Source organism: Mastigoproctus giganteus, chromosome 8, assembly GCF_048544385.1.
Source record: "Mastigoproctus giganteus isolate SK-2022 chromosome 8, ASM4854438v1, whole genome shotgun sequence".
Taxonomy (NCBI): domain Eukaryota; kingdom Metazoa; phylum Arthropoda; class Arachnida; order Uropygi; family Thelyphonidae; genus Mastigoproctus; species Mastigoproctus giganteus.
Window position 1 is genome coordinate 173,235,538 of NC_143582.1, and position 19,758 is coordinate 173,255,295.

General features: G+C 41.4%; 1 protein-coding gene across 2 annotated transcripts in view; it reads right to left on the minus strand.

Annotated features, from left to right (window-relative positions):
- Positions 1–19,758, minus strand: part of LOC150082012 (uncharacterized) — a 136,576-nt gene that overhangs the window by 62,388 nt on the left and 54,430 nt on the right. Inside the window, exon 1 of one of the 2 annotated variants that reach the window (XM_090379063.1) lies at positions 910–1,274. The exons of the other annotated variant lie outside the window; for it this stretch is intronic. Within the exon in view, the coding sequence (XP_090235189.1) occupies positions 910–1,020 (111 nt within the window). The 5' untranslated portion in view covers positions 1,021–1,274. Of the gene's footprint in view, positions 1–909; positions 1,275–19,758 lie in introns of those variants that run through there. 2 annotated transcript variants of the gene reach the window in all.

The window sequence follows — 19,758 nt, forward strand, 5'->3', positions numbered from 1 at the left end:
AATTACTGTTGTAAATGTGGATCTGGACATGTTAGGCAAGTGTGGTATGAACTTTTAGTTATTCATCAGATCACTAAGAAAAGTTATACACTGAATACAGTGATCAATCCATACTTGGAGTAAAAACTTTACAAATTGTTTATTTAGTAGGAAGAAGGGAAGCCGGAAGAGTAGGAGGGCCCTCTGGAGGTGGGTGGGAGGGGTCGAAAAAAATATGGGAAACACTGCACTCGAGGATTCTCAGCAGCGTGGCCATGAGAGTTGAATAAAGGAAACTACTGTATTTAGGACAATTCTAATCAGAGAACCCGAGAAGGAATTCTCCTTTCCCGAGTGTAATGCACTCGGTCCATTTTCAATTGGGGGTTCGAGAGCATTGCGCTTGCTACCCCCTCTCCCCATTCTAAGGACTGGTCCTGATTAGTGCGATGAGCTTTAGAAATGCGGCACATGAGATATTAAAGGAGACTTTTTAAGTTTATAAAATGAATCATTTGCTTTTAGAACACCTTGTTTTATTAATAGCGTGTTGAGATGAGGAATGATGGTTGCCATGCATACGAACAAGAACTAAATATAATGTTACGGAAATGTAAACATCACGTGGTACCCAGTTGAACAATGCGATAGTGCCGTTGTTAAATGCACAGCGTGCCATAAGAGATAACGGGTGGCCAACCAAACACGAAGTTGGCTTTGTTGGATGCATACGAATGTCTTTCTTAAAAAAAAAAAAGATGAAAGGATAAGACACGTGTCTAAGATTCTTACTGATATCATCGAAACTGCGAAGTAATATACACAACTTATCAAAAAGAGATTTACAATTAACAGCAGTTGGAATATTTATGGCGTTGGATAGAAACAGCATCAAGTCCTGGTTAGGGACCTGTCCCAAGCTGGACTCACCTGAAATCTGCAGACAGTGACCCTGGAAAGAAAAGTATAGTCAGGCACTATTTGATCTTCTTCGAATACTTGATCATCTTCCGGAGTTAAGCAGTAAACCCTACTATCCATCCTCCGAGGCACAGGGCCGGTAAAATGTCTTGAGTCGTCCTTAGATCGTGCACGAGATTCCGAGATGAAATAAAAATAAAAGAAATAAGTAAAAATAGAAACAAAACAAAGCCTTTCCGACCAGTCCGGCAGATCCTCGAGCGCACTAAACTACAGCAGTTCGACTGCCGCCAGAGAACGGCGGACCACGGCGCTGCAATCGTCTCTTAGCCTCGTGCAGCACAGCGTTTTCGAGAGAAGGCATTTAGTTGGCCTTAGACGCAGCTCGCGCGCGGCCAAGTCACCGCCAGCTATTTGCCCAGAGAGTCGTTTGTCAATGAACCGAGTGTCACCAAATTGCTCGAGGGGGAGATTACGAAATTTATGCGCGCCACTCTGTTCACAAAGAGCACGAGACAGCGACCATTCGTTATTCGCGGGTGACGCGTCGATGACGCACCGATGCGGCGTTCCGATTGGCCAGCCACTGACAGGACCGGTTCCTCAATGAAGAGCTCTCGAGCAATCCTCGAAAGCGCCAGGTTAGCATTCTGACGAGCGGAGGCATTTATCACAGTAAATGGTGGAACGCCGAATCGCCACGGGGGGTGCCTGCACGCAGTGGGATCAGAGCGTTCGTTATGTTGTTCGCGAGAGATGTGCCGTCCCCGAACTCTCGCTGTTTTCATTACCGAATGCCCGAGGCCTGGCTAGGGTCCTTAAATGGGCTTCCCGCCATTGCTTCTACGGCTCAAGAACTGGTACCTCCGATTCCGTTGCTTTTCCTTTGTCAACTAAACCTAGTTGGCGTTAAGAAAGGGAATGTCAGAATGGACTTTCGCATTTGCGAATTGCAAAGTTCAGAGTTCACGAAAAGGCAAAAAGATTGAAAGGAAATCATCTCGGCCTTTTTATAAATAGCTATTTTATTTGCTTGCATCGCATCAAACTATTCTCGTGTAAAACATTGTTGTTGTTAAATATATTACGCGGATATAACTGTAATTTAGCAGCGTTTTATTCATAATTATCTGTTTCTGAATGCAAGACTTGATAACCATGTTCCAGCATCATAAATTGAAACTTTACTATTGACCGCATTGCAAATAAACGCTTTCTGTGCGAGAAGGACACTCCTGTTTATAATTTTACGGATTCCTCCTTCTGGTGATATCTCATTGCCCAACGAAAGAGGAAGGATCCTTTGTTAAAGAAATCTGGTTCGACAGTTTACAAATGAACTTTAAATAATCATTATGCAGATTCCTCGAATTTATTTTGTACTTATAAACTCAAATTCGATTGAAAATGCTAGCAATTGCCATAATAATGGCACATTTCATATTTATTGGAAAAATAAAAGTTTAAACGAGAGTTAAAAAGGGTCAGTAAGAATAAAATAAATAAATAATTTATTTATTTATTATTCTGAACCGACTTGATCGACACTTTTCGTAATTTTTATAACTCTTGCGCACATTCTTTTACGTACTTTCCTTTTTTTTTTCCCCCATATCTCTCGATTTAAATAAAAATATGAAGAATAAACAATGGCATCCATCACTATTTACAATTCTTCGAGTATAACCTGCCTTTGTCAACTGTCAACGCCATTCTAGATTGCGATCATTTGTGATCGCCAGCTGTGACATTCAATTTTTATTCTCGTAGTTGAAAACAGGTAAGTCTGGAGTTCAGCAAACTTGTCCTTGTTGAAGAAGAAGAAGAAGTTTAGAGGTAGAAGTTAAGAAAACAAAGAGTGTAATGAAAACTGGTGGTTATTTTTTGTTTCTTCGAAAGCGGGAAGACTTTGTATCATGCCCTCCTGGGTAACTCGGGCAGTACGGGTTAACATTTTGTATTAATGCTGGCGACTATCGTTCTGTGGAGATTATAGCGATCAGAGCTACTATTTTATTTGATAAAATAACTAATTGCCCCTGAATACTTTGGGCTATATGCATAATCTTCGACGATTGTTGAAGGTTTTGCAATATTGTTCAAGATCATACGCACAATCTTCAGCAATTATCGAATGTTATGCGTATAATCTTCAACAACCCTTGAAAAATTATATGCGTAACCTTCGGAAATTGTTGAAGATTACGCGTACAACAACGTCCTTGAAAACACTAAGGCTCACAGTACAACTAACTGCTTGTTAAGATCTCTTGATGACCTGAGGATTCGAGAGATGAGGAACATATTTTATAAAAGTGCGAATTCCTCATGAGCAAATGAGGCAGACACGAGAATAAAACAAAAACATTTATTACACAACAGAGGTAATTTATGTACATGCATGCATATAAGGCACATCGCATACCACACGCAATAAAGGCTAACCTTCAACTTCAATTACTTCCTCTTTAATTTCAAAACCCGTTTATATACTCATTTAACTAAACTTATACTTGCGCTTGCCATATAATTGTACAACATGCATCATCTCTCCTTCTCATCCATACGTTGGATCGACACTGGCGTATTGGCATATGTTACTCATCTATGGACAAATTCAATGGAAAAGGTTTGATAGGCAAGCAGTTGTTCTTGACGTTTTTGAGGATTTTGGTGATGGTAGATGGATCTCTGTCTTTTAACTCCTCCACTAATGTTGGTATTCCCTATTGTCCAGTTCCTTCTCCCGTTCTTTTCTTTTTATATATTAATAATGCCTATTCTTATCCATGTGGTGGCGTGGTGAGCTCCCCCCCAGGTCTGGAGGGGGAGGAGGATTATCTTGATGGGAACCCGAGTAGCTTCTTATGACAGAAAATAAAATCTTACAATGTCATTGTGAAATATTGCAAGTTTCGTTTTCTCCTATCAGTTTAGCGGGTATTCTCCTCGGGATAAACTTGGAGAGGGTATCGATTCTCTCCTAAGCCATTGGTAATAAAATAAAAAGCACTGAAAAGAGAATTAACTGATAAATGAGCCAGAGGCGATCCTGGGGTCGAAAACGGCTTGCTAATGCGAGAGGCCAAACGGCTGACAAGAAAGGCGAGGTAACAGAAAGGCTAAAGTTAGTCAAATAAGAAAACAGTAAATTGTGGTAGACACGGAGACATTTCAGAACGCACAACTCGCCATACTTTGTCACGAAGAGACGATCGAACCGGGTTCCACTCCTGTTAGTAACAAACATGAAAGTACAGTTACAGTGCGCTCAGAACAACAATGAACTGTGGAGGACTGGAAAAACATTATCTAATCTGACTAATCCTGGTTTCTGCTGTTTCATGGGAATGGGAGAAGATGGTGAAAACAGCATGAATCCATAGACCCATCCAGAAGTTTCAACAATGCAGGCTGGTGGTAGCGGTGTTTTCCGACCTGGCACATCCCTACAGTGTATCCGTCTGCAAACGAGTTCTTCCAACAGGATGACGCCATGGCGAAAAGCCAGAACTGTACACAGAACTGATTCCAATAAATATGAGATTGAATTCAGCCCAATAATAAATTCGGTTCGTACTAAACCCTGGCTTAGTGCCATGAAGGGTTTGTAAAGGCAGAGCAGCTGCGTGTACCTATGAATTTTACAATAAAGATCATACCAATCTCCGTGGCAGAAAATTGGATTTATCACCTCGTGAATTGTATGTAATACATATACAAGGTGTGCCAATAAAGTTCCCATCTGGTTTGTTGCGGTCATATTCAATGAATTTGAAAATAAACGAAGTATTTTGTTGTAGTTCACATTTCCTCCAACAGTTAGTGGTACAGAGATTGTCCAATAGTCTGACAAAGTTGAAAGTAACAACCAGTTTCTTTAGTAGCGTTAACGTTCCGCGTCACGATTTTGCAGTAGTGGAACGAATGAATATCAAATTTTGATTTAAACTGGAAAAATCTGTAACAGAAATGTATGAAATGGTAAAAACTGTTTATATTGATGAAATGTTAAGTCTTGCTAGCGTGTTTGAATGGTAAAAGCAGTTCAAAATCGGATGTGAGGATGTGCGCGATGATCAAAGAAGTGGGAGTCCGTCAACTCGAAATGAGGATAGAGTTGTAAAAGTTCAAGGAATTGTGGCAAGAGATCGTTGTTTGACCGTAAGAATGACGACTGATGAGTTTGATATGAACAAGGAGAAAAAAATCGTCAAATTCTACATAAAGATTTAGGGAAAAGTATGGTCTGTGCAAAATTTGTGCTGCACAGGCTCACCGGTGAGTAGAAGCAACGAAGAGTGTCATCATCTGCAGACTCCTTTTAGGATTTGATTGATTGATTGTTTGGGGATTTATTAGGCGCATCGGCATCTGTGGCCATAGTGCGCCAGCTTCTAGGATTGTCAAGACAATCCTAATTTCCTGAATTGTATTGTCACTGGAGATGAGTGTTGAGCGTTTCAATGACCAGAGACGAGGGGTCAGGGCAATGCAGTGGACCTCAAAATCATCAATAGTCAGCAATAGTCTAAATCATCAAGGCCCAAAAAGTCGTGTATACAAGTCCAGGGTCAAAACGATGCTGATCACGTTTCTCGACAAACGGGGTGTATGTGATTCACAAGGAATTTGTACCTGAAGAGGACAGATTCAGTGTTGCGTGCTACGTATAAATGATTCAAAGACTAGACTATTCAAACACTGGATGTGGCTGCATTTGGAGAGAATGATAGCTGGTTCTTGTTGCATGACAATGCCCTTGCCCATTCAGCACTTGTTGTGAAGACATTTCTGACAAAGCATGGAATTGTACAGATCAACCATGCACTCTATTCTCCTGATATAGCACTAGGGGACTTCTTCCTCTTTCCTAAGGTGAAAACTGCCCTCAAAAGAAAGATTTCAAGATATTGAGAATAAAAAAAAAAAAAAAACGTAACCGCCGAACTGAACATAATCTCTTTTGAAAACTGAATGCGACCCGTTGACCACGTGAGGTACAAGAGTGCGGAGTTAGCCGACCTATCATGGACAAGGTGTCACTGGTTCAGTAGGTAGTAAAATTCCGAGCGAGATTGGTAAAAGGAAGGATTTATCGGACTTTGATAAAGGACAGATGTGAGTGCTCGACGAGCTGGTGCCTCGATTTCCCAAACGGCTGAACTGATGGGGTGTTCGAGACCATTGACCATTTTGACGCCAGTCAAAATGGTCAAACAATGATCCGACGGCAAAACTGCAAAGGTCAGCGAAAGGTTGATGTAAGAGTGAGCGCCGGGTCCGACGACTCGTACAGGTGAACAGGCGCAGCACAGTTGAAGAGCTGACTACCCAATACAACATGGGCCAACCCAGAACAATATCAATGATCTCAGTAATCCAGCTGCTGAGATCATTGAGATAACAAGGCGATCCACCTGGTTGTGTATGATGGAATATAGTTTGACGTCATCAGCAAACATGGCAATTTTAACTGGCTGTTCACTGGTAGTAGTAGTAAGATAATTTATAAAGAGAGATGTGGAGATCAAAAACACGAGAGGGAGTGCTATAATAAAAGATTATACCACGATTTTTCTGCGAAAGATAGCTGCTGATCCAGTTGAGTAGTGGATCACCAGCTGTCTGGGTTATTGATGACATAGTTTTGAAGTTTGGCTAAGAGGACGTTGTGTGATGTCAAATTCACTAGTGATGTCGTGTATGGGTGCATGAAAGATCCTGGCAATACTGTTAAATACAGTGATAGATCTGCAATCGCTTATGATGGAGCTTTGTTCATTTTTGAAGCTTGTTATGTCGGATAGGCTCCAATATATAATGAAAGGCTGAATACAGTAAAGAGGGGAACGGCAGAACCAACCGTTTTTGTCCAGAAAGTAAGTGGGACACCATCTGGGGCAAAGATGAATCACTGTTGAGTTTTTTTGAGTGAGGAATCAATATCTTTAGAATCCATATTTATAAGGTTCATAACACTGTGTGTTTGAAATGAAATGATGTTTTAAAAGTGCTCAGCCGGAAAGTTATATTAAAGTAGCAATAATATAGTTATAGTTTAGCTACAATTTATTACCAGTTTTAGATTTTAGTTAAAGTTTAGATTTACAGTTTCGAGTGGGAGAATGAGAGAAAGTTTGCGTACAGTGTCTCATTGTACTGAAACCGCGCATTTCTCTAATGTTCTTGAGAGCGATGTGACAAGTTCAGAAAGGAATCTAGATTGGTAGGTTATTGTTTAGGCGCGTCAGCAACTTGGGCCATATGCCCGTATATAATGTCTATAAACGCGTGTGTGCTGTGGTCGATATTTGCTGTTTGCTGGACGGAAAATCTGAGTTTCCGGGAGGAAAAACCACGCTACCCTCGCCTGAGACCGACTAACTCAGCCACGTTGAGAAAAAGGTCCATAAAAATTCCTGATTTCACCCGCTGTACAGCTGGTTGGCTAGAAGGGTGTACATAGAATTATAATTGAAAAATACATACATACATTAAAAGGCCAATAGATAACATTTGACAATGCCCTTACCTGGAGGTTGGAACGGCATATGTATACATATTTACAAGAGGGAGAAAACTTACATTTGAACTTACATTTAGTTATTTACAGAGAACTAATTAAGTTTACATAAATTCAATCTGTTAAAAGACAGCCAAAGTCTTGAATTTCAGAGAATTTTATATATCTGTCGATGGCATGTGAGGGACTGGTAGATGGAGTGACTTGATCATGTTTGTCGAGATTCACTGGAGGTCGATGCTTCGATGCAAGTCTTCCAGGATATTCTTCCTGTATTTCTTGTCATCCAATGGTTTGTTGGGGTTAATTTGCAGATTGTTGAAATCTTGAACATATCTCTAAGGCGGACAAGGTTGGTGAGAGTCGACTTATACCGTTGTTTATGTCGCTCTCTTGGGTGGGTGCTTGAGGCTAAGATGATTTCTTGAACGTTGGGAGAATCAATCCTATTAGTTAACAGTTTGGCAAGAGTGATGAGATTCCTTTCTAGAATTTTGATTTTCCCTAGTGTCATGTTAATGTTCGCATGTAGAATAGATCTAGAGATGGTGAACGGGTTCCTATGGATCCTCAGAACGCAATATTCAATTGCCAGGAATTTCTTTACAATACTTGATGGGGCTGAAGACCATAACTCAGACGCTTATAAAGCAATGGGCGTGAGACACCTTTCAATGTATTTGCATATTAGGGACATATTTTGGCAACCAGCAAGCTCATGCCGGATCGTGCAGAAGGCTGCATATGTTTTCCTTTTTGTATATATGAAATTGTCCAGGAAAGTAAGGTTTTCGTCCCAGGTGAGACCAAGGTCTGTGTGAGTTGAAACCTTTGTGACCTTATTGCCATTTATTAGAGCTTGAATATCATTTTTGTTTGATAGATATTTGGGATGACTTTTTCTGATTTCATTGGAACCCTGCCATATCTAAGTAGTCAACAAGTTGATTGATTTGTGTAGCAGTGTTTTCAACTATTTCTTGAACGCTCTTAATGTCATCAGAGATGACGAATAACTTCAAGTCGTCAGCGTAAGAGCTGAAGTTTGTAAACCTCGCTAGAAATGGTTGTAAGATTAGTGCAAAGAGCGTGGTAGATAATACTCCACCTGGTGATACTCCTCTTCTTACCGTTGTCATAATCTGGTAGCGACTATGGGATATTATCAGTATCCTTTCGTTTTGCGAAGGAGGAGTTAGTGAGGCGGTTGCCTTGTAGTAGTTCTTTAATAAATGAAGCAGTGTTTGAATTGCCACATGGTCGAAAGCTGATTTTATGTCAAAGAAAATGATGATGTCTATTTGAGATCTTTTACTGATGGCATGTTGAATCCGAAACAGCGTGTCAAGAAGGTTTGTGATTGCAGATCGGTGGTGCAGCGAGGTGTGTAGATGTAATGGTCTGTCACGGAGGCAGTGGTCAATTATTGTAGGAAGTAACAGCTTTTCAAAGATTTTCAGGAGGGAACATCTGAGATATTGTATGTACGATATTCGCGTAACAGCGAAGCTAATGGCAGGGATCAAAAATTCCTATTTACTTTGAAAGCTAGCGTACTTAAAGCACTGACCAAATTGAGATATAACTATATACAATATTTGGCAAAAAACATTTATTGCACATTATATTAGACATTATTAAAACTAAAATACTAGCCAAGTGATCCATAAAACCAGAACTTTTTCCGTTAAATTCATGCATAAATTTTATGATTTCCTAAAATTGGGACAAATTCTCAACCATTTTAGACATCTACCTCCTGGTAAAACAAACTGGGAACTGTACAGTTAGATTCAGACTTTGTCCTCCATTAGGCAAAATGATTTGAAATTACAAAGCATTAACGACCAACATTGGAAAACTAAAAGAAGAAAAGCTACCGTGAATATGTTACAATTCTGAAATTGCCAACTTAGTGGATCCCACGCACAGCGATTTAAACATTTGTACAAATGTTTAAATCGCTGTGCTCTCCTACAAGCACAACATCCCCTTTGAAGCTTACCGAACGTGGCACTACAACTAAAATCAATGCCAATGATTTTGGTGCCATTTCAGTACCATTTTCAAAGAAAAATGGGCATTAAATTTAGCACACTCCGAAGTGAAATTAAGGACCTCCAACGTATTACTAATGTATTCAGTATTCCTTATTAATAATGTTGACATGGCAGCCAATAACTTTCCATCTTTTGTAAAAGATTCGATTTTAACACACTCGTGGATGAAATTAAACAGAGCGTTCTGAAGTCGATTTTCCGCTTGCTGGAAGAAAAACTCGAGTTTCCGAGAGGAAAAACCCATGCTACCCTCGCCTGAAACCGACTAACTCAGGCACATTGTGAAAAAGGCTCATAAAAATGCCTCCTCATCGACGGGATTCGAACTCGTGTCTTTTCCACCAGGTGTGGGAAGGACGGCGATCCTACCAACTGCGCTACCCCACGAGGGTATAAGGACTAGTAGGACTGTGCATGGGTTGAAGTGCATAATATTAGGACTAGTAGGACTGTGCATGGGTTGATGAAGAGGGAGCTCTTCATTACCGCTTCAATAAAAATTTAGTTACGTGTTATACAGTCTGATGAAAGAGCTTTTGAATCCTAACTCATGTAAATCTGGTTGCACATTATAATCAGAAAAGTATTATGATATGCACATATAATCATAAGATATATGTAAGGTACCCAAAGCTTCATGGAGCCACCAGTTGGCTATCCCTCGTCTATGCATCCTGGTGGCTATAATCGCTTTGAAATCAGCTGTCCATGAATCAGACTCTAAGTATGTCAAGGAGGTGGAAGCAATCGTATTTTCTTGTCAAAAACATGTTCTATACAGATCGTCTTATGATAATGTTTTCACGATACAGTGACATATATTCCCTATTGTTCATCTCAACTTTTTTGTTGCTCATACTCCAACTTTCAGGAATGTAGGAAAGTTTCATGGAGGATTTATGTCCCTTGAAAAATTGCCAACGCTGGAGACAGCTGATATGGTCCCTTCAGCAGTAACTCGTGTACTGGCTTCAATTCATAGGGATGCATGTGCATTTTTTGGAGTGTCTTACAAGCAGAACCAATGCCACAGCTATGCCACACTGGAACAAAAACCTCCTTACATATTTCATTGCTAGTATTCTTAACAATGCGCTAGCAAAACTAAGAAGTTAGGTTAAAGTTCGGAATTAAAGCTAAACCTCACCAGCATCCAACAAAACATATGCAGAAATTTGGTGTCGATCCGACTTTTGCTTTTCCAGTAATGCCCAAAACATAATTTTGGGAGCTGCGCTGTCCTAACCGTTCTTGAAAGCTTCCAAGGAGTCGAAAAACATAAGTTAAAATTCGCATCCATCCGATTTTTTCTTCTCGAGTAATGCTCAGATAGCAATGCACGAATCGTACTTGATCCTAAAACCTTTCCAGAGATCAAAAGAACATAACGTAGAAATTTACTGTTGATTTGAGTTTTCCTTATCAAGTAATGCCCAACGCTCCAAAATATATTTCCATATAAAGACAACTCCAAATTTTACGAAAAAAATAATTGCCGAATTTCTCTTGGTCCCAATTTTAATGAAACTTGGACTGGCTCGACATATATTTCTAAAGGACCCAAACGTAAAATATTATTAAAATCCATCCATTGGGAGCGGAGTTGTTACATGCGGACGGACAGACGAATGAACACGATAAAGATAATAGGCGTTTAAGCATCTGCGAACGCGATTAAAAATATTGATGGGTTATAAACAGTAAAAACGTCCTTGGATATGTAAATTATAATAATGATACCAGCAGAGCAAAAACCTTTAACTTTTAAAATCATTTTATTTCGATTTTATATGCAAAAACAAATTCTGGCCGCAATTGCCACACGGGATATGGTAAAATTACAAGGACTGACAAAAAAATTATGGAATTCTTTCTGCGAGTTATGCATTTTCAATAAATTTCTTAACATTGTAATGAGACAATGACATTTTTAATTTTAAAGTTTTCAATGAACTAACTCATACAGATACCACGGCAGGATTATATAAGCAAACAAAAGGGATGTCCACGAGAGAAGTTTTTAAGTAATTAAGTTGAATTCGCTTGCAAATTGAAGATGTTTGTTGCGTTTTGTTGTAATCAGTATATATGGGAGTTTTTTTCTTTTTAAACAATAACAAAATTAGTTCCAAATTTGAGCACCAAGTGGCAAGTGATTTTTTCATTATCAATAAATAAAAAAATAGCTTTTGCGTTCGTTATAAAAAAAAAAAGGAATGATTGGAGAATTCGAGCGTTTACTCTTCTTAGTCCTATTCTTCTTCGTCAAGATAAAAAAGACAAAAGAAAAAAGCTCGAGGCTCTCGCCCCAAATTTAGTAACCAAATCCAGTCAAACTCGTTTTAAAATGTTGACACTTTTAAATAAACTTTATTACAACGAGAATGGCGATAGTACTACCACTGCCTTCAGAGCGTATCGAAGAGAGAAAAACGTCTCTCAAGGGCTTCTCGTTCAAGAACTGCATTTAATATTGTAAGGCGTTTTCGCAGACGGCTATTTAATTCCTAAGCTGAACGTGCTCTTCCGTCAGCATCACAAGAAGTAATTCAAAGAATTGATGAAAAGAAACAACGCTTTACGATCTAAAGGACGCAATCCGTCAGGAAGTGGTGAACATTCCATCGGGAATTTTGAAGGCAACTGTGAAGAACGCAATTCGCCGTCTTGATTGTTTATTAGAAAGTAATGGGTGGACACATAGATTTGATCATTTTTACCATGGAAGTATCTGTAGAAAAGACACGCAACAGAAACAGAAGGTCTATAAGACAGAGAGTGGAGAGACTTTGTAAGAAATGGGTTCAATAATTAATATAACTGCCTCTTGAATGGAGTCTAGAAGCCTGAGTGAGGTTTTGGGGGCATCGTCCCAGATGTGGGAACAATATTCCATGGTAGGGTGGATTTGAGATTTGTAGAGTGAGTAGCTGTTTAGAAGAAAAGAGAGAAAGAGAAAACCCACTTTTTTTGAATGCAGAGGAAGCATTCTTGTGCTTATGCCAAGCGAGATTAGAGTTAAGTTAATCCCTAATAGTGATATATGATCTTGTGTAGCAATTTCAGTGTCATCGAAGATAAACATAGGAGCAGAAGAATTCTTTTTGTGAGATATAAGACAGGACCGAGCTTTATAAGGATTGACATTACTACGTTAACTTTACCCGATTGAGAATTACCTGGAGATCATCATTTAACGAATTGGTGGTAGCTATTCGAGAAGATGAAGTTGTTTGCGTGCAAGGTTTCTGAAACTGGAAGGTGGAATGCAATGTGCTCTCATCAGTAAAATGTGGATAGTATTTACAGTCAGTGGAAGGAGGTCATTAATATACAAGAGGAGAAGAGCGGGATAAAGAACTGAACCTTGGGGAACACCAGCAGTAGTGAAACATTTAGAAAGCAGACAGCCTTCTAATAATATGGAATATATAAGAGCAATCCACAAGACGGAAGATTATTTAGAAGACCTTTATGCCAAATATGATCAAAAGCCTAAGAAATGTCAAGAGCAACTGCCTGAATCTCACCAAAATTTTACCTTGAATTTGTCCGTAGATAAGTATATCACCAGCGGATCGACACTGACGGAATTCATGCTGGTGATCATTGATGAGATGGAAGGTTTCAAGATAGTTTGGGAGTTGGCGGTTAACGGATTTCTCCATTAATTTAGAAAGATTAGAAATAATTGCAATAGGACGATAATTGGATAGGAGGGATTTTTCACCCTTTTTAGGAACTGGTTGGATATGCGCAAATTTCCAAGCAGAAATAATAACACCAGTGGAATAAGAAAGTGCAAAAAGGCGACACAGAACAGGACTAAGTTCAGGAACAAGGATTTGAGAAAAAGTGCAGAAATGTCATCAGAACCTGAAGCTTTTTTGGCATCAAGGTTGTTCGGAAGGAGACACTGAGTGGAGTGTAATGGGAATGGTTGGAGGTGCTTTACCAAGATCATCAATACACGAGTCAGAAGAAAATTAAGTCGCTAGCAGGCCAGCTTTCTTTTTACCTAAGGTGGCAACAGAACTATTAGGATTTAACAGAAGTGGGAGTACAGATGGGCTAAGTTGCAGCCAAATAGCATTGGCAAGAGACCAGAATGCTCGGCTAACATTTGGACAAGAAGCAAGATTTCTTCTCTTAGCCTGTTCAAATTCTAGTTTGAATTGATTAATAACTTACTTAAAATAGTTGGGGCTTTGGGTGTATGCAAAAAATGGACTTGGAGATTTAAATGCAGAGCAATTGTGATATGCAACATCCTTATCTTGAACCAATACCTTAGCACATTTATTGGGAAAAAAAAAAATCAAGGTTTAGATAAAGGACGAGATTTTAAAACGGAGTGTGTAATAAAGGATTTTATCCCTACAAGAATAATTTCGCTGACATCATCTGAGAAAACATTGACATCAGAAGATTTAAAACAGTAATCCAACCAAGGAAAGGTGAACAGAAATCTCGCAGATGATCCCATTTCACATTCTTGTAATGCTAAACAACACGAGGGTAAGAAGCCAAGAGGGGGGGGGGGGAGAGAGAGAGAGAGAGAGAGAGGCTCCATGGCACCATAGACTGTTACCAAGTCGTCATATAGGACTACTCACCTAGACTATGTACTTGGAAGGATTTTTTTTTTTTTTTTTGTGAGAATGATCAAGAAGGTTGGTTGTGTCTTTGTCACAATTGTCTGGTATTCTGTAGTGTAAACGAATAATCTGTGCTAGACCATTAGTAATCACAAAAGTCTCAGCATCTCGACCAGCTGGGTCCGTGTGACTAAAACTGAAGTCAGCTGTTGTTGTGGACATTAAAATTGCCAAGTAAAATTACCCACTGTTGGATTAGAGAAAGTCGAGTTTCAAAGAAAGGAAGTGAAAAAGTTCCGAGTGATTAGTGGAATTAAGAGATTGATATACACAACAGATGAATTTGACAGAATGGGCTGGAGATATTTTTAACCAAAGAAGATTGAAAAGAGGAAATTCCAAATTACTCTCTTCCCTGAGGGAATATGCAAATACAGCGGGAATATGCACAAGAATCACCTTTGAAGCGAAAGAAATTCTACAGCGAATAATTAGGACAACTGAGATAAGCAGTTGTTGAAGCTGCCGATAATTGGGATTTTGTCAGGAAGTAATTGGGGCTCAGCAGACTATAAGTGGAAACGGGGATGTCGCTAGTGTCGTTGTTAGTACGGTTGACGTTTTAGTATGCTGCATTTCATTTAATATCCTAATGTATTCATTGTGTTTTATTTAATTCAGTTGTTGTGCAGAAATTGTCAGTAAGTTTTTCCCTAACTGGATATAAATTTTAATAGATTTTGTAAATTGTTAATATTAGTTTATTACCTTTGTAATATTGTTAGGCCTAACTCAGGAATCGCTGACTGCCTCGTTTAACCCTGTTAGTTGTTGGCGCATCGGCTTCTGTGGCTATAATACACCTCCCAAGGTTTTTGCAGTACTCTGATCCAAGCCCGAGGAGGGATTTGAGCCGCGACCTTTGGGTTGCCAGGCAGGCACTTTACTCACCTAGCCCAGTCGGCTATTTAAATTAGGGCGCTGATACTGGATGTGAACGGCTGATTTTGGCAATTTCGGCAGAAATTATAACTGTGCCACTTGATATAAATAATATTGCAAGCACTGGTGTAACTTAATACCATTATAATGACCATATGGATGTCATCCCAGGGCAAATAGCACGTGACTTAACAGCACGTAAATCCTATTGGTGGTAACTGTTCTTGTGTAGCACTTCTTAAGCTGATTCACCTACTAACTTGCAGTGGGTATCATCTGCACTCATTTTCTGAGCTCCTTCTGTGAGACTGTCTCGCCACTCGCTCATCCGGAGTGAACTCGCCAATTCGTATCTGCTCAAAATGGAGGGTAAATCGAGGAAATCGGCTGTAAACACAACCCTGCCAGTGACCGACAACCCTAAAATAGCAGAGCAACACGAAGAACATGAGGGATCTCAAACTGAACCCCCCATTAAGAACAAAAAATCAATCGGTACCAAATTTGATCGAAAAACCAGGTCAAAATCTCAAAACAGAGGGACCATGGAACTCCCCCCCCCCCTCTCCCAAACCGAGTACACAGATATGAGACAACCTGACCTCCCCCTTGACCCCAGCATGCCTGAGGGGACAGTTATCCAACAATCGCTACAACTCAAAGTAGCACTGGAGAACGTGCTCAAAGAGCCAACTAACAGAATTACAACACTTCTTAGGGCAGAAATCGTCACCCTATGGAATAAGCTAGAATCGCTGCTTATCCAGACTCACCTGGAAAGCGAAAAGGCAACTGCAAAATTGGAAGCCTACACTGACTGTGGAGTAAAACAAATGCGACAGCGCGACTCCACATATGCCCAGACGCTGAGGAAGTCACCACCGGACTTTATTCCCGAATCTCAGGAACTGAGCTACGAGACAAACAATTCAGGTACCAACCTACGGACTACACTGAAGAAAACGCTATCACCCAGACCTAACTTTGTGGTACTTAAACCCCTTACCAATGAAGGTCGTATGTCCAGTGAGGAGGTCAAGAAGACCATCATGGATTCCTTGACAGATGACTTAAAGAACACTAAAATCAAGTCAATTCGCAAAACGCGAAATACAGGAGTAATTATAGAAACAGCCACAAAAGAGGATGCTGAACTGATTGTTAAGAATCCTAAATTACCATCTCTGGGACTCCTGGCCGAGCCCCCTAGACAAAAGGGCCCTTGCATACTGGTACTAGACGTGGACAAGGATCTCCTTCCAGAGGAATTGCAAAGCGAAATTTTCCACAGAAACTTGAAACAGGAACTCCCAGATGAAGAACCAACTTCTCACATAATCCCTAAATTCCAAACAAAACCCAGAGCTGGGCACACCATTAACTGGGTCTTTGAGCTATCACCCAAGGCCTGGAAGATCCTCTCCCAACAAACAAGAATTTACATCAACTGGGGCAGCCACCGCTTTAGGGAGCATGTAGCCGTCCCCAAATGTTTCAGGTGCTGCCGTTTCGGCCACACCACGCACACGTGCAGGCAAAATCTTCCCACCTGTGGCCACTGTGCCGAAATGGGGCATGAATACGCTACATGTCCCAAAAAGTCTCAACCTCCCACATGTGCCAATTGCAAGGCCCTAAAAGTGCCAGCCAACCATTCGCTCCGTGACAGCAGTTGCCCAGTTTATCTCAAAGCCTGGGCACACCATTATCCCCAGTTTATGCTCAACAATCAAGAATAGAATATGGGGAGTAACAGACCAAACCTAAATACCCACACTGTGAAAATAGCACAACATAACGCTCAGAGGGCCAAGGCTGTTGCTGCACAACTGGTCAAAAAGGCAGATGAAGAGAACTTAGATGTGCTGCTGCTTCAGGAGCCATACACTCATAACAAGGAGGTAAAAGGCTACCCCTTAAGATTTAAAGTGGTCCAGGTTGATGGTGACACACCCTGGGCCGCGATCGTCGTTCGCAATCCCGAACTGACTGTCACCAAAATCACTGATCTGTGTACTAGCTGGGCTGTGTGCGCCCATGTAATTTCACCACTGGGGCAATTCTACTTAGTTTCGATATACTGTCGACCGGGGGAAGATATTCTTCCTGCCACCCGATATCTACAGAGCCATCCAGCTACAAATGCCAAATGCTAAACTCATTATAGGGGCTGATGTTAACTGCAGGTCCCCAGCCTGGCACAGCCGAACTCAAATCACAGAGGAAATAGAAATGGCCAACGTCTTGAGGACTACTTGTCTAACAGCAACCTGGTCATTCTAAACAAACCTAACTGCCTGCCAACTTTCTCCAGTACCCTGTGGGAAGCTACAATAGATATCACCTTAGCCTCAAGCTCCATTGCTCAGCACCTTGCTTCCTGGACAGTCCGTGAGGACTGGACCACCTCTGACCACAGGGTACTAACCTTCCAACTACACCGTTCACTAGTCACACAACCAACCAACCGAACTCAACAAAGAAGATATGCCCTGAATAAGGCTGACTGGAACCTTTTTAAGGAGGAATTGACCAGTGCAGCCAGCCGCTTCAATCCTAGCGGCCTCAGCCCAGACCAGCATCAATGTGCAATTACACAGCTCGTCAGTAATGCTGCAAACAAGGCTATCAAAAAGAAGAGATTCACACCTGGTGCTGTCCCCTGGTGGTCACCTGAACTCCAGGCTCTTAGACGCGAAGTCATTTACCGACGAAAACGCTATCAACGTGCAAGAAGAACATGGCCTCCAGAAGAAACAGAGGCTTTACTGCAGCAATATCGAGTGACCAGGAACCAGTATACCACAACAATAAAACAGCGCAAAAGGCGCTCATGGGAAGCCCTGGTAAGCACTGAAGGGAACGCCGATCCCTGGGGGATTGTGTACAAAGTGACCACTAACAAGCTTCCCAGAGGCGAGGTCGTATCAACCACAAAATTACCGAACGGACTGTATACCAGATCGTGGCAAGATACTATCAATAATATTTTAGACGCTACGTTTCAGCAGCCTGCTGACCCACACACACCGGAACAGCTACAGCTCTGCATGGAAAATGAAACATATCACACAACTGCAATTGAAGAACCCTTCACCACAACCGAGCTCAACTTAGCTGCATCTAGAATCAGAAACAAGAAGGCTCCGGGCAGAGACATGCTCGATCCAGAAATCGTCCAGAAGGCCATTGAACTTATTCCCACTACAATACTCAACCTGTTAAACCACTGTCTCCACCAAGGATTCTTCCCCACACAATGGAGGACTGCAATCCTTAGACTTATATTGAAGAATGCAACCAAACCACATGATCTGCCACAATCTTAGCGGCCCATTGCACTGCTGCCAGTCTTCAGCAAACTTCTCGAAAGGATGATCTCCCATAGAATAGAAGCCCACTACAATGACGCTGGTCTCTCCTCACCTAAGCAGTACGGTTTCCGGAAAGGACGCTCCACGATTGATGCACTGGAAACAATCATTGAAGCTGCTACCAACTGCAACTCCAAATACTTTCTACTAATCTCCTTTGACTTTGCTGGTGCCTTCGATTCCCTCTGGTGGCCCAGCGTCCTGGGCAGACTCCGAAGAGCGCATGTCCCAGAAAACTTATATAGATGCATCAAGACCTATCTCCAGGACCGGCGAGTTGTCGTGTCTGCTCCCCACTGCAGTGTCTCCAGACCAGTCTTCAGGGGATGCCCTCAGGGATCTGTCCTGGGGCCTCTCCTCTGGAATCTGGTGCTGGATGATTTCCTGAACACCAAACTCAACAATGTACAAACCCAGGCCTATGCAGATGACCTGGTCATGCTCTTTTCTGCCAATAACAGAACCCAACTAGAAGCAACTTCCAACCAGGCCATCTCCACCCTTCAAGCTTGGGCAGAGCATAACAACCTAAAGATCTCCCCAGAGAAAACCAATTCGATCCTACTAAAAGGCACCCTTGATTTGAGAAGACCACCCCAAATCAAGGTCAATGGTGTTACAGTAAAACTAAAAACAGAGCTTAAATATCTAGGTTTGATCTTAGACAAAAACCTTTCCTTCACTCCTCATCTAGACCAACTCAGGATTAAGATCAGGAAGTATGCTGCCCAAGTCTCAAGAGTTGCCCGGAAGGACTGGGGCTTAAAGAAGAGAACGCTGTCACTCTTCTATAAGGCAGTTTTCATCCCGGTTATCACCTATGCTTCTGGAGTCTGGTACAAGAAGGCCAATACCGTAGTAAACAGATCGCGCCTAGGAACTATCCAGCGCTCTCTTCTCCTTCTGTCCTCGCGTGCTTGTCGCACTGTCAGCACCCATGCGCTACAGGTCCTCACTGGATCTCTTCCACTGGACCTGGAGATTGTTCGTCATGGGTTGCTCTACCAAATAGCCAAAGGAAGAGCAGTTACTTGTGCAGGTTTCACCACTGACCCAGCAAATAATAGAAACGCTGAAAAGATGAGACTTAATGAACATCTAACAGACACCTGGCAAGAAAGATGGCAGACATCAACTAAAGGCGCTGTCACCAAAAGATTCCTCCCTGATGTCAGGGCCTTCTACCCCCTCACACCTGTCTGGTTTTCACCAGGACTCTATGCTACCTACCTCCTCACTGGACATGGCTCCTTCCAGAAAAAACTACATGACTTCAGAATTTCAGACTCACCCCGCTGCCACTGTGGAGAGGATCAGACGTGGGAGCACCTTGCCCACAGCTGTGAAATCTACGAGGA